Source organism: Calypte anna, chromosome 13, assembly GCF_003957555.1.
Source record: "Calypte anna isolate BGI_N300 chromosome 13, bCalAnn1_v1.p, whole genome shotgun sequence".
Classification (NCBI taxonomy): domain Eukaryota; kingdom Metazoa; phylum Chordata; class Aves; order Apodiformes; family Trochilidae; genus Calypte; species Calypte anna.
The window spans coordinates 9,604,655-9,617,298 of NC_044259.1; the positions used below are offsets into that span (position 1 = coordinate 9,604,655).

Genomic DNA, 12,644 nt, shown 5'->3' on the forward strand with positions numbered 1-12,644 from the left:
AAATATTTCTCTGGGCTGGGGATATGAGTTGGACAGCAGTGTTTCTGTCCTAGTGTTAAAAGAACTGAAAATTATTAAATCCTGATGCACTGAGGTACTCTGGTACAAGCTGCTGCTGTAGGTCTTGGTTACAGAGGCTGACCTTGTAGTTCAGTTTGGAAAGGCAAGGTGAGTGTGGCCTGTGTGATATTCTCATTTGACTTTTTTTATTTTACTCCATCATGATCCCTGGGATATGGCTGTTATCATGGAAAATACCTGACCTTGCTGGATTATGACTTCTAGTCTAATGATAGTCCAGTTAAAAGAACCTAACTGGAAAATATACCTGAATGATTATGATGCCTGTCTTACCATACATTTCTAAGGCAGGGAGCACTTGGAATTTGCACTGTTGGGAATGCTTTTGGGTGCTGCTTGCAAAACAAGACTTACTCACTTTTCCCTGGATAGCTGATCCCTGGATTAGAGGGGCAACGTCATGCAGATGAGTGCTTTGATTTACATCTGGTAGTTGGGAAGAGGATTCCTACAGAACAAGGAGCAAACCTGTGAGTCCCAGGTCAGACCCTTCCAGCTGGGCTAACTGAAGCCTGGTTTATGGATGAAGCCATGCTGTGCAGCAAGCAATCCAATGTGAGCAGCACTAACATGACTGCCTTGTTCCTGGCTGTTACTCTTCTCCTTGATGTTCCTAGGTGAATGAAGGGGTGATGAGCAGCTACAGGAATCTTTTTCCCACTGCTAACCCCTGCTTCTGAGCTGTCTGAGGAGACAGTCTGTGGAAATGCTGGATTGCTCTCTGACCATAGCTGTGACTGGAATTGATGGCAGTGTATTGGAGTTCAGTATTCATCATCATCATAACATGCTTGCTGCCTGCACTGCAGACACTTCAGTGCATTCTGGAAGGGGTACAGCCTTGACATGTTCATCAACTCAGGCAAAGTCCCATAGGTATATTTTATTTGGAACAGAAATGTTATTCTCCTGAGGACGAATGAACGTGGCATGGACATCTCTGCGCTGTTAATGCTCTCACTGCAGCCCATACCTGCTTGTTTGCTTGCTTAAGTATTCTCACTTTTCCTAAATATTGAACAGGTATTTTGGCATTTTGCCTGTTGTGTAAGCTATTGTCAGAGTTTAGGGCTGTGTTAGTCTAATGCTATCCCAAGCTACAGCAGCCAGCTCTGCACTTCCTTTGGGCAGGGTTGGCACTGAGAGGGAAGAGACTTGGCAAATAGGAAAATAACATTTTTAGAAATCTAGAAAGTAGACTTGCAAAACAATGGTGAGGCAAGTTTGAAAGGAAATTCTGAGACCATGTGAACCAGACATTTTTCCACAGAAATGTATAAACCAACCCGAATGACACAGAACGCTTGAAACTGCAGCATGTGATGCAGGTTTTGAGGGGGTTTTGCAGAGGAAATGCAAAGTTCTTCGTGCCCCCTGCTGCAGTGGTTGTCCTCATCAGGTAGCAGTGGCAATGAGTAACAACTGTCGAAGCATACACAATTTCTCTGTGATCTGCAGGGGAAAAGGCTGCTCCAAGAGCTGCTCCATTCTGTTATTGAAGTCCTCTATCTTCAGTTCAATGTCCAGGTGGCTGATGTCACTGCTGTCCTGGAGCTTGGGCTTGACCTTCTGAATGATCAAGTCCATCCGGTCACTGAGTGAGCTCTGCAAGTGCTCTGCAAGAGGAAATGCTGGTGGGGAGAGGCAGCACACAGCGAGCTGCCTGCCCTGTCCAGGGACAGATCACCCCATGTGCAGTGGTGAGGAGTGGGTTTAGAACTGTGCTGGCCCTCTCTGGTTATCCTTGGTGCTTCTGCACAAGCCTAGCCTGGTGGAACAAAGGGCTCAGACTGCATGTGGAGTGCCTAAGAAATGGGGAGGGTGCAGGTCTGGGAGCCACCTTCTGTGCAGCTGTCCAGCTCCAAAGGAAAGAATTCAAAGAGCTTAACAACAGTGATCATCCAGGGCTTCAGACATACAGACTATGCATGTGCAAGTGGGTTCCTCTGCATTCCCATACGAGAGCCTTAACCCTGGGGTAAAGCTTAGGGAGGTGGCTGTTTCTTAGGGGCTAAACTTGGCAAAGCAGTTGGGCTGCAGTCTGTCTGTTGCAACATCACTTTGCTGAGAATAGTTACTAGCACATTATCTTTCTAAAACTCGGAATTCAAGAGTGAGGAGAGGAGAAAGGGTGCTCTGGCTGTTCTGCTGCAGATTCTTGATGAAGTTCTGTTTATTAAGGCCAAAACAGTCTACTTACCCAGTATTACATTTTGGTAACTCATCAGCAACAAGCTCAAGTACTGCAGCATCTCATCCCATGTTTGCCACGTTGCTGATTTATCCTATGACAGGAGACAGTATCTGGTTATTAACTGATGTTTTCTCAGCAGAAAACAAGGCAAAGGAGAGGTTGGACTGGATACCTTGTATTGTGGCAGGACAGAGAAATGGCTCAGGAAGTACAGGATCTTGGCCAGAGACAAAGGCAAGGTTGTGGGCACTTTGCAGCTGTGCTGGAACAGCAGCTCAAGCAGTTTGCAGCGCAGGAGCTGGCTCTCCATGGTGTTGATGAAAGCTTCCCTGGAAGACAAAGGGCCTTACTCTGAGGGGGGAACAGGGACAACTGCTCTAGAATGTTCCTAGTATCCTACTGGTGCTGATCTGGTGCTGGGCCTTCCTCAGCTGTGCAGTGGAAGGAAAATTACCAGCTGTGATAGACCTTTGTTATGCATCTTCGCCATGGACATGTTTACATCCTTAGGCCTGACCTGTGGCAACTTGGGGTCAGTACAGTCTGTGAAACAAGCTTAGCTGCCCAGCAGCCTGTGCAGAAGTTACCCATTCCTGCTGACTTGCAGGGAGCACAGCCAAACAAATGTGGAGTGAGGTCAACAGCCAGCCAGATCTAGATCTGTCCTGGAAGGAGCTTTAGTCACTTTGGCTTGTTAAGACCCAGTGTGTGCTTAGTGTTCTGCTAAATGGGTCTGAAAGAGCAGAAGGCTGCAGCTGACAAACATGGGTGTGGAATGTCTGTGGGTCTTGTGGTCTCCTGTCTGTGCTACAGCTAATCAGGCCCTTGTGCTTTGCCTTCAGATGCAAAGCTGTAAGAACAGCAGCCTGTTACTAATGAGCTTCTCAGTTGTCCCTGGTATCAGTGATGTGTTTGCAGTACTTAACCATGCTGGTGCAGAGTGCTGCTTTTCAGGACCTCTTCAAAGTTTTAGGGTCCTGCAACTTAAACAAGTGGGAGAAACAACTTTTCTCAGCAACACATGAGCTGGGGAGATGCATATGGTTCTATCTCCATGGGATCTGTCAGTCCAACAGCCACACATTTGCTGGCTGGGCCATAAATGAACTTGTCTTTCTGTACCCTGTGGTATTCTATGCATACAGACTTGGATGTAAATTGGGAATAAGACTGTTGCTTGCACGTGTTTGTCTCACCTTTGGCTCCTCAGAGGAATATTCAGTATATATGGAAATATCACATTGGCGATCTTAGAGGAGCTGCAGATGGGAGATTTGTCCACTTCTACTGCAATGGACAACATCCGCTGGAGCAGGAGCATCACCCTAAGGTTAGAGAGAGAGTCAGCACTGGGAGACACTTCCACTCAACTCATAAAGTAAAGCAGTAGGGATGGCACCTAGTTCAGCCTCATGCCTTGCAGTGAGGGATGCAGGGGGATGCAGCAGGTTAGATCTGGTGTCTCTTGGTGGCTTTTGAATCTGATGCTATTGGAAGCAGAGCTGATCCCCAGATGAGCCCTCAGGAGGTCTCTGGCTGGACTGAGTGTTGGTGGGGCAGCCTGGGCTGTGGGCCAAGAGCTCCAGCCTTATGCTGCATGTAAGAGAAGGACACTCACTGAGCCAGTTTCCTACCGAATGAGCAAGTCTCTTGCTCAGCAAGTGTATCTCTATCCCAAAGGGAGGACTTCAGGTACAGCCTGGCTTCCCTGACCTGACAAGGAGAGACCGACTTCTCCCTGGCTTGGGCACCATGATGGTAACAGCAGGAAACCAGGAGTTCTGGGGCTTACTTCTGAGTGAAGAAAGCTGGTGGAGCCACCTCTGCCTGGTGAGTGCTGGCCAGCCATGGTGCAGATGAGCTCTGCTCTGACCTTGCTTCTGATGAAGGTGATGTAATTTCTTGTGGCTGCTCTTGAGGCTGGGAGAACCCAACTCCTGTAACTGCTGCAGCCAACCATTCAACCACCTCCCTGGGACAGAAATGGTAAAGTTAGGGGACAGGTCTGGTGTTGCTGCAATCCTCTTGAAGCTCAAGGAGAGATCCTGAGGATGAAGAAACATCCCACACACTTAGGCTAGCCCTGCCTGAGCAGCAAAAAAGAGTAGCTATTTGAGCAGATTTATATGCTTGTCTACAGGACTTCTTCCTTCTCAGTCCTGTCCTGAGCAATGCAAATTTGACCTCATTCCTGGGAAAAGCCCACTAGTTGCAGCTGGAAATGCTTTGCACCATTTCTGGGGGGTTTGCTTTTGTAAATCTTTTTGTTGGACTTGGGCCCTACACTTCCTCTTGTTTCCCAAGCTTGCTTCCTGGAAATTTGAAAGTCTTGAGAAGCATTCCCTGAGCCCATCTTGAATCAGATTAAAGAACAGGGAAGAGGTGTTTCTTACTTGACGTTGTTGAAGCACTTATCACATGAAAGCACTTTCTTGGCAATTGACTTCTGCAACAGGCGCAGCCTCAGGTTCTGCTGGAAGTCATCCTCCAGGGTCTGCAGCACATACTGCAGGAAGAGGAGCTGGCCAGGGGTCTTCTCCTGAGGACAGATGGAGATGGTACAAACCAGGCAGAACTGCAGGGCAAGGAGCACCAGGGAATTTGGCTGTTTTCAGAATGGACCAATTTACATGATTGAGGAGCAGCTCCAGGAGGGGCTGCTTGGCACAGGGCATGTCCCAAGAGTTTGGCTGGACCTCCCCTACCATTGTACTAGGGCTGTGGCCCACAGAGAACTGTGTCATCTTCAGGTAAGACAACCTGCCTAGAGCTGTGCAGAAGGCTAGGGAGCTCTTTGGATAAAAGCAGGAGACTCAACTGGTATTTGCTGCCCATAGCAGCTGCAATAACACTGCATGTTGGACTGGCCCATTCTGCAGAAGAGCCAAAAGGCCCTAGGGCAATGCTTACCCTCAGGAACCATGTACTGGATGATCCCTGCCAGAAGTGACACATGAGGTGCCAAGTACCTGGTCCTCCATGATGTGTTTCAGCAGTGTCCAGTCCCATCCCACTGTGGCAGTGTTGGCTGGATGGAGCCTGCAAGGATAGCACTGTCCATCTGTGCTGAACTGCCCAACTGCCTGCCAAGAAGCACAGCAGCCCCTGGCCCTTCCCCAGCAATACTTGCTCAGGGGTCTGTGTTACCTTTCTCTTTTAAGCTTTGCCCTCTCCCTTTCTCCTTTCCTGACCATGTTCATTTTTTGGAAGCACCTGACTAGGGTTGTGTTCCATGGAAAGCATCAGCACTCCAGGGCCCATGGCCACCTGAAACATTGTGCCTCCCAGAAATGAACTCCGAGGGCAGTGGAGAAACTGCTCCAGCCAGTTCCAGCTGATGGCCCTTGCTGCAGCCTAGGGAAAGCATTTTTGCCATGTCAGAGCAGTGAAGAATGAGATCTTCTCTTCAGGAGAAAGGTAAACACATTTCTCTGTCCTGGAGGGCTCTCTGGTGTCACAGACTGTCCCTGCACTGCGTGGGGTTGCTACTAAATAATTAAAACATGCTCATGATGTAATTGGACCCACTTTCCCTCCTGTTGCAGCATCTCCCATCTCTCTCACCCCCCTATCCTTCATCCACGTAGGGGTTTAGTGGCTGCTGTCTATACCAGCAATAATCCTGACCCAGCCTCGGGCAGCCCAGGGTGTGCCTGTGCTAACAGAAGGCAAGGGCAGGAGTATCATCAGAATTATAGGGGAAATGGCTCCCTGTTCTGTGGGTGAGGACCATGGAGGATAACCTTTATGCTGGGCAGGACCCTGGGAGTTCCAAGCAATTCTCAGAGCACAATGGAAAAGGTAATACGTACATTTGGATCTTCATCAGCAGCATGTAGATATCCTTCAGGATCTCTCCTTGGTGAGGGTTCAACAGGATCTGTCTGATCAGGTGGGAGATGATTTCTTTGGGAGGACAGTACTGATGGGAGACAAAGTCGCTCAGGAAATGCAAGGTTCCTTCCAGGAAGTTCTCCTCTATGGTGGTGTGCACCATACTCATCTTTCCACTGGGCATGAGCTCAGGTTTCTGCTGTGTGCAAGGCAAGGCAATGTGTGAAAGCAGGCTCCCTCCAGCAGAGGAACCTAGCTGTAATGTGGGGCCCACTGTGAAGGGAAATACCAATAACCAGAAATCCCAGCTGCCTGGCAAAGCTTCCCCCAAAAGGAGAAGCAGAACAGGGGCTGCCCCAGCTCCATCCCTCACCGCAGGGGCTGCTCTGACCATGCTCTGGATAGGTTTGGCAGCAGCTGCTCTGAACCCTGTTTACCTGTGGTGTTTCCCTGTTGGGTGCTACACCTTGGAGGAGGAGGTGCTGGACTCCACTTCTCCTGAAATAGTGCAGTTTGTTCAGCCAGGCTTTGCTGTCAGCCTTGGTCCTTGCTGGGGACACGTGCTGTATTGCTTTAAGTGGTGCTAAGTCACTTGCTTCCAGCAAAGGCTCTTGTGCCTTCCCTGAGGTTGTGGGGTTGTCTGGGACAGGGCTCAGTCTCCGGGGCAGCTCTCTTTGCTGGCAGTGGTGGGGAGTCTCTTCCTCTGGAACATGAGCTCTCCGGTGGCTGCTGCCATCCAGGCTGGATGGAGCCAAGGATAGAGTTTCCTTCTTGGGTGTTACACCCTGGGGGAAGAGGTGCTGGACTCCACTTCTGGAATGTTGCAGTTGGTTCAGCCAGGCTTTGCTGTCAGCTTTGGCACTGAATGGGGTCACTTGCTGGATTACTCCAAGTGGTGGTGGTGAGTCCCTTGCTTCCAGCAAAGTCCCTGTGGTTGTGGAGATGGCTGGGACAGGGCTTGGCTTTGGGGGCAGCTCTCCTTGCTGGCAGAGATGGGCAGTTTCTTCCTCTGGGCCACTGGATTTCCAGCTGCTGCTGTCCAGGCTTGAGGGGGATAGGGACAGCAGGTCTGAGTCCAGCTGCATGCTGGCTAAGGACCCCAAGTCACTGTTAAAAGTGGTAGTGCTGCAGCTCTGCTCTGGGCTGCAGGAGGAACTGTGACAGCTGGAGGTAGGAGAACAGCCACTACAGTTCCCTCTGCTTTCTGCTGTGTCCATGGTGACACCAGGCTCTGTCAGGGTGCTGTGCCAGGGTGCTGCAGGGCTTGGCCCCAACGTTGCCTCAGTTTTTTGTGTTGTTGTGGAGCAGAGCCAAAGATGGGGCGTGTGTGCTGCAGGGGCAGCAGGTGCATCCCCAGAGTCTTGGTCAGCCCTGCCAGTGATGTGAGGAGGGCTGTTGGGAGGGCTGCAGGTGTCCTCTGTCAGGTCGATGATGGTGAGGATGCTCTGCAGCGCCGCATCTGTACTCGTGTCCTCGCAGGTCAGATCGATGATGTCCTGTGGGGACACAGGGGACGGTGCTGTCAGCAATGTCAGGGTGCCTCCATCCTCCCCTGCCCTGGCTCCAGCTGGTCCCGCCACACCGCACACCGGGCACCCGCCAGCATTTGAGAGCTTCATCGGAACCGGGTCAGACTGACATCCCCTGTCCGGGGCTCTGCCTCGCCCGCAACCCCGTGCCCTGAGCCACCGCCGCACCAGCCCATCATCCCCCGGGTGAGGAGAGCTGCATGTCCCGGAGCTGGACCCCCGCCGGGCACTGCTCCCAGCAGGCTGTCGGGACCGTAGGACCGAGACGCTCCATAGCGGGACAGACAGGGTCCTCCTAAAGGGCATTGCCAAGGGGGCTGGGACCCCCGAGGGAGAGTCCTGGGGAGCAGGGCTCTGCTGGCAGGGGTGGTTGAGGGGACTCGAGCCCTTCTCAGGGGTGTGACTGGGACTGTCCGGTAAGGGACGTGCCCGAGGGGACCGGGATACCCCGTAAGACAGCCGGCGCGGCGGTCCCGGCCCGGGACACGGGCCCTCAAGGTTTCGTGTCCCCGAGCGGCTACCGTCCCCGCTGCGGCGGAAGCACCGCCATCTTTGAGAGGGGCAGGCGGAGCCGTGCTCAGCAGGGTCCCTGCCCCCCGCCCGGCTCCGGCGGCTCCCGACTCACCGTGGGGAGCGGCGGTGGCGGCGAGCGGTGACACCGGTGTGGCGGGGAGCGGTTGCCCTCAGAATCCGAGTCGCTTATGAGGACGAAGCTGTCGGCCATATTCGTGGCGGCTCCGCTCACCCACGAGCCGGCAGCAGCCCTCGGGCCGGGCTGGCGGAAGCTGCGTCAGTGGCAGCGGGGGGGCGGGGCGGTGCCGGTCCCGGTGCCGGTGCCATGGCGCTGTCGCCTTACGTGCAGGCCATGCAGGAGCTGTTCCGCGCCAACACGCGGAGCCGCGAGTTCCCGGCGCACGGCGCCAAGGTGCACTCGGTGGCCTGGAGCTGCTGCGGCCGCCGCCTCGCCTCCGGATCCTTCGACAAGACCGCCAGCGTCTTCCTGCTGGAGAAGGACCGGCTGGTGAGCTGCGGTACCGGGCGCAGCGGTTCGGTACCTGGCACCGCGGGACGCTAGGAGGGGCTACTCGGGCCACTACCCGGGCTGGGCTGGGTGATTCGAGCCGGTACCGGAGACCTTTTCCTGGGCTCGGATTCTCCAGCCGGTGGTCGGTACCAGGCCTGCCGGGACTCGTGGCTATACCGGCTAGGGTAGCGTGGGCTGAACCGGCTGGCCGTGGCTGGGGAGCGTGACTGAAATGGCGGTGAGGAGCTGGACTGGGCTCCCCCCCACCTCTAAGCGGTGGCAGAAGATCGTGCAGGGCACTGAAGTCTGGGGAAGGAGGTGGGCAGAGCCTGGCCCATCCCTTCTGTGATGGCTGTTCCCTCCTTCCAGGTAAAGGAGAACAACTACCGGGGCCATGGGGACAGTGTGGATCAGCTCTGCTGGCATCCCAGCAACCCAGACCTCTTCGTCACAGCATCTGGGGACAAAACCATCCGCATCTGGGACGTCCGCACCACCAAGTGCATTGCCACTGTCAATACCAAGGGTGAGTCCCTGTCTTCTGGGAAGGGCTCTTAGGTCCAACAGGACCCGTTTGCCATGGTACAGTTCTTTGGGTCCTCGTTGTAGGTGTTGGTGATCAGGGCATCTTTACTGGCTGCTTTTATCTTTGCATTGCACACATCTGTAAGCAGCAGCAGTGAATATGAAGATTGATTTACTTTGGTGTCAATACTGAGCTGAAATATGATGCTGGTTGTTCAGGTGTCCTGTGTACTTGTGTCTGGAATCTGTGGGCTGCAAGGCTGGAGTCTGGGGGGTCATGTTTGCAGAGATCCATAGTAGAAGTAAAAGCATGGATTCTGAAACTGATTATTTTAATTAATGGGCTGGTTAATACAGATGCCACCTCTGCCCTTGGAAGTATCTAATTTTGAATTGCTAGGGCTGGATATGGTATTTTAAGTGGCAAACAGAAACCTGCTTTGTTCTTGCTGTTGTTCATATATATTTATTGTTAGCCTCTGTTTTTTCTGGATCTTGAAGGTCACTGGGTTAAGAGGATCTTTGAGATCTTTGAGCTGGCCTTGCTTGGTGGTTGCTGTGGTCCCACCTGAAATGGCAAGGGTGGTGATGTAGTCATGTTCCTGAAAGTGTGGTTGAGTGTTTAATAAGTGTACATATTTGCTGGACAGTTGCTGTGTCAGGCTTATGTGTTAGATTGCAGACCTGTCAGTCTTTACCATTTGGGTGTAGTTTGGAGTTGGTGGAGCAGATTGTGGCCTTGGATCAGGAATAAAAACTGCCTGTCTTCCTAACTCATAGCTGCTATGGATTTTTGGGTGGAAAGAGGACCTGCTGTCTTTCTGTCCTTTCAGGGGAGAATATCAACATCTGTTGGAGCCCTGATGGACAGACCATTGCAGTGGGGAACAAGGATGATGTGGTCACTTTCATTGATGCCAAGACACATCGCTCCAAAGCTGAGGAACAGTTCAAGTTTGAGGTGAATGAGATCTCCTGGAACAATGATAACAACATGTTCTTCCTCACTAATGGAAATGGCTGCATCAACATCCTCAGGTGGGTGCCCATGGTGGTGGGTATGTAAGCTGGCTGGGCTGGCTTGTGGCAGACATCAGTCTGCAAACCCCTTGGCTACTTTTGGGGAGCCTGAGTCCCACACTTCCCGGCCCTCTGGTGGGAAGGAACTTGTCTGGAGCTGAGATTGCCCCACTTCTGGGCTGGGCTTCCTGAGAGTGACCCTGATGCTTTGCCTCATCCACTTTGCTCTCAGGATTTCCAAAAGTGTGGTGCTGCACCAGCTTGGTTTACTCACAGTCCCAGTCCCACCTGCCCTATGGTCCTCTCACTGCTTCCTGCCCTCTCCCTTCATTTCTGCAGCTACCCAGAGCTGAAACCCATTCAGTCCATCAATGCTCATCCTTCAAACTGCATCTGCATCAAGTTTGATCCCATGGGGAAGTACTTTGCTACGGGCAGTGCTGATGCATTAGTCAGCCTCTGGGATGTGGATGAACTGGTGTGTGTGAGGTGCTTCTCAAGGTAGGTAGTGCTGCCCAGCAGTTGTTTGCCTCCCCTTTCCTGTGACTGTGTGGGAGATGCTCACTGTCTGCCTTGCTCTCTTGCTGCAGGCTTGATTGGCCTGTGAGAACGCTGAGCTTTAGCCACGATGGGAAGATGCTGGCATCAGCATCAGAAGATCACTTCATTGACATTGCAGAGGTGGAGACAGGTAACAGTTTTGCTTTTAGGGGAAACTGGATGAAGAGGTGCTGGTGGAGCTGGGAGGGCACTGCGAGTATTGTTCTACAAAGGAAGAGTTTGGCTGTGCAGTGCAGAGTGCCATGAGGGGGAGCTCTTGCCTCGTTAGTCTGAGGTAGACATGGGTGTCATGTCTGTGCCTCGTCAGCAGGTGATTAAAAGGCGCTGGAGCAGCGGTTGTTGTTCCTCTGCCCTGCACAGGAGAGAAGCAGCAGGTGCTTGTGTCGAGTGTGGACTACAGGGCAGCGTGCAGCAGAGGGTCAGGGTCTCTCCAGGCTGACATATAGCCCCTTTTCCATGCAGGAGAGAAGCTCTGGGAGGTGCAGTGTGAGTCCCCCACTTTCACAGTAGCCTGGCACCCGAAGAGGCCTCTGCTGGCCTTCGCCTGTGACGACAAAGATGGCAAATATGACAGCAGCCGGGAGGCAGGCACCGTCAAGCTCTTTGGGCTTCCCAATGACTCCTAATGAGACACCTCTGGGGTGTGGGGGGCTCGTTCCAAAGGCAAGTGGACACAGAAAGTCACTCACTGAAGGTGACTGCTGAGGACCCTCCTGAGAGAGGACTTCCAGGCTCCCCAGCAGAGAAAAGCTACATGACTGTTCCTTTGTCCCCCATGGCCTGCTGGTGAGGGCAGCCTTGGGACCACAGCCTACCCCTTCCCCTCCCAGACACCCTGTGTCCCTTCCCCACACTGGGGAAGCAGTGAGGAGAGGGTGGGGGGGATGCAAGCTAAGGAAATTTTTTTTTTTTTTTTTGTACGTGTGGGATTTTTTTCTAATTTTGATAAATCCTCTTCCATAATGAAGGTACCTGTGACTGCTGCAGGGGAAAATGCAGGGTGCAGAGCTCCTCTCTCTTCTCCTGGCTCCTTCTCTTTGGTCCTGACTGATGAATCTGTGTTGAGGGGCTGTCCCCCTTTGCCTGTCCGTGCTGTCTCTGTCCTGCGCTGTCACCCCACCAGAGGGCGCTGCGCCCCCACGCTGGGGACAAGGGACACCAGGGACACTGAACGGAGGGTGAGAGCAGCTGCAGGGACCTCGCCCAGTTCTTTAACGCTGCTCCCCTCCTGGCAGCACCCTGCATTGATGGAGCTGGGGCATGGCCCCAGCAGAAGATACCGCCTGTCCCATGTCATGGCCACCAACGCCAGACAGAGCCTCTCCACGCACCCCTGCCAAGGTGATGGGTAGTGCCACCCCTCTCCCTGTTCCCCAGGGAGTGCCATGGGGCTTTCTTCCCCCCTGGGCCAGGGTGCTGGGTTGCAGGGGGTATGGTTACTGCAGAGGAGGTGGAGGTGCAGACTGGCTGCAATGGAGACCTTGCCTACAAGATCTTTATCATTTCCTACTCTTAATATTTTAAACTGACAGGAGCTTTTGCAGGTGACTGCTCTACTGCTGCTGCCTGGGTAACAGCTGAGCTCTTTGCTGGTAAACGATGTCAAATCAGTTGAAGCTGATGCTGGCTCAGGGCAGAGGCCTCCAGTGCTGTGCCAAGCCTGGGCACTGCTGGGGCCTCAGCCGTGTTGGGGATCACAAAGTGCCCCATTACCCAGGGCCTGACTTTAGCCTTGTGCCCTTGCTCCTGCAGGGGGCAGAAGGCTGTCACCCACTAGAAACAGCCCTTTTACCCCAGGGGTAACCCAAATCATTTTTTTGAGGGTAGTCCTAGAGTCAGAGGGAAGGGTCAGGAATCCCCCTGCCATGGTGGTTAC

General features: G+C 53.0%; 2 protein-coding genes across 5 annotated transcripts; one reads left to right on the forward strand and one right to left on the reverse strand.

Annotated features, from left to right (window-relative positions):
* Positions 1-200: 200 nt before the first annotated feature.
* SIMC1 (SUMO interacting motifs containing 1) lies at positions 201-8,447 on the reverse strand. 4 transcript variants are annotated; one of them, XM_030459121.1, is made up of 10 exons: positions 8,264-8,447; positions 6,547-7,605; positions 6,088-6,308; positions 5,245-5,314; positions 4,669-4,814; positions 4,068-4,247; positions 3,472-3,600; positions 2,448-2,604; positions 2,282-2,366; positions 201-1,697 (listed from the first exon to the last, which is right to left on the reverse strand). In XM_030459121.1, the coding sequence occupies exons 1-10, from the start codon at positions 8,360-8,362 to the stop codon at positions 1,477-1,479; spliced, it is 2,367 nt and encodes a 788-aa protein (XP_030314981.1). In that variant the 5' UTR covers positions 8,363-8,447; the 3' UTR covers positions 201-1,476. The 4 variants fall into 4 exon arrangements, with proteins under 4 accessions (XP_030314981.1, XP_030314982.1, XP_030314980.1 ...); XM_030459122.1 differs by lacking the exon at positions 8,264-8,447 and having other exon boundaries at positions 6,088-6,197; positions 6,547-7,818; XM_030459120.1 differs by lacking the exon at positions 8,264-8,447 and having other exon boundaries at positions 6,088-6,305; positions 6,547-7,818.
* On the forward strand, positions 8,383-11,766 carry THOC3 (THO complex 3). Its single transcript, XM_008498660.2, has 6 exons — positions 8,383-8,659; positions 9,032-9,188; positions 10,021-10,225; positions 10,547-10,708; positions 10,798-10,898; positions 11,231-11,766. The coding sequence occupies exons 1-6, from the start codon at positions 8,477-8,479 to the stop codon at positions 11,392-11,394; spliced, it is 972 nt and encodes a 323-aa protein (XP_008496882.1). The 5' UTR covers positions 8,383-8,476; the 3' UTR covers positions 11,395-11,766.
* The last annotated feature ends 878 nt before the right edge of the window (positions 11,767-12,644 follow it).

Bases quoted from the DNA above. Each gene is read 5' to 3' on its own strand.
- SIMC1 (XM_030459118.1), bottom strand. From the start codon at position 7,728: ATGAAGCTCTCAAATGCTGGCGGGTGCCCGGTGTGCGGTGTGGCGGGA. The intron at 6,309-6,546 runs GTAAACAGGGTT...CCTTGCACACAG, and splicing joins CCAACAGGGAAACACCACAG to CAGAAACCTGAGCTCATGCC. The intron at 4,248-4,668 runs GTAAGAAACACC...TTTCTGTCCCAG, and splicing joins AAGTGCTTCAACAACGTCAA to GGAGGTGGTTGAATGGTTGG.
- THOC3 (XM_008498660.2), top strand. From the start codon at position 8,477: ATGGCGCTGTCGCCTTACGTGCAGGCCATGCAGGAGCTGTTCCGCGCC. The intron at 8,660-9,031 runs GTGAGCTGCGGT...CCCTCCTTCCAG, and splicing joins TGCTGGAGAAGGACCGGCTG to GTAAAGGAGAACAACTACCG. The intron at 9,189-10,020 runs GTGAGTCCCTGT...CTGTCCTTTCAG, and splicing joins TGCCACTGTCAATACCAAGG to GGGAGAATATCAACATCTGT.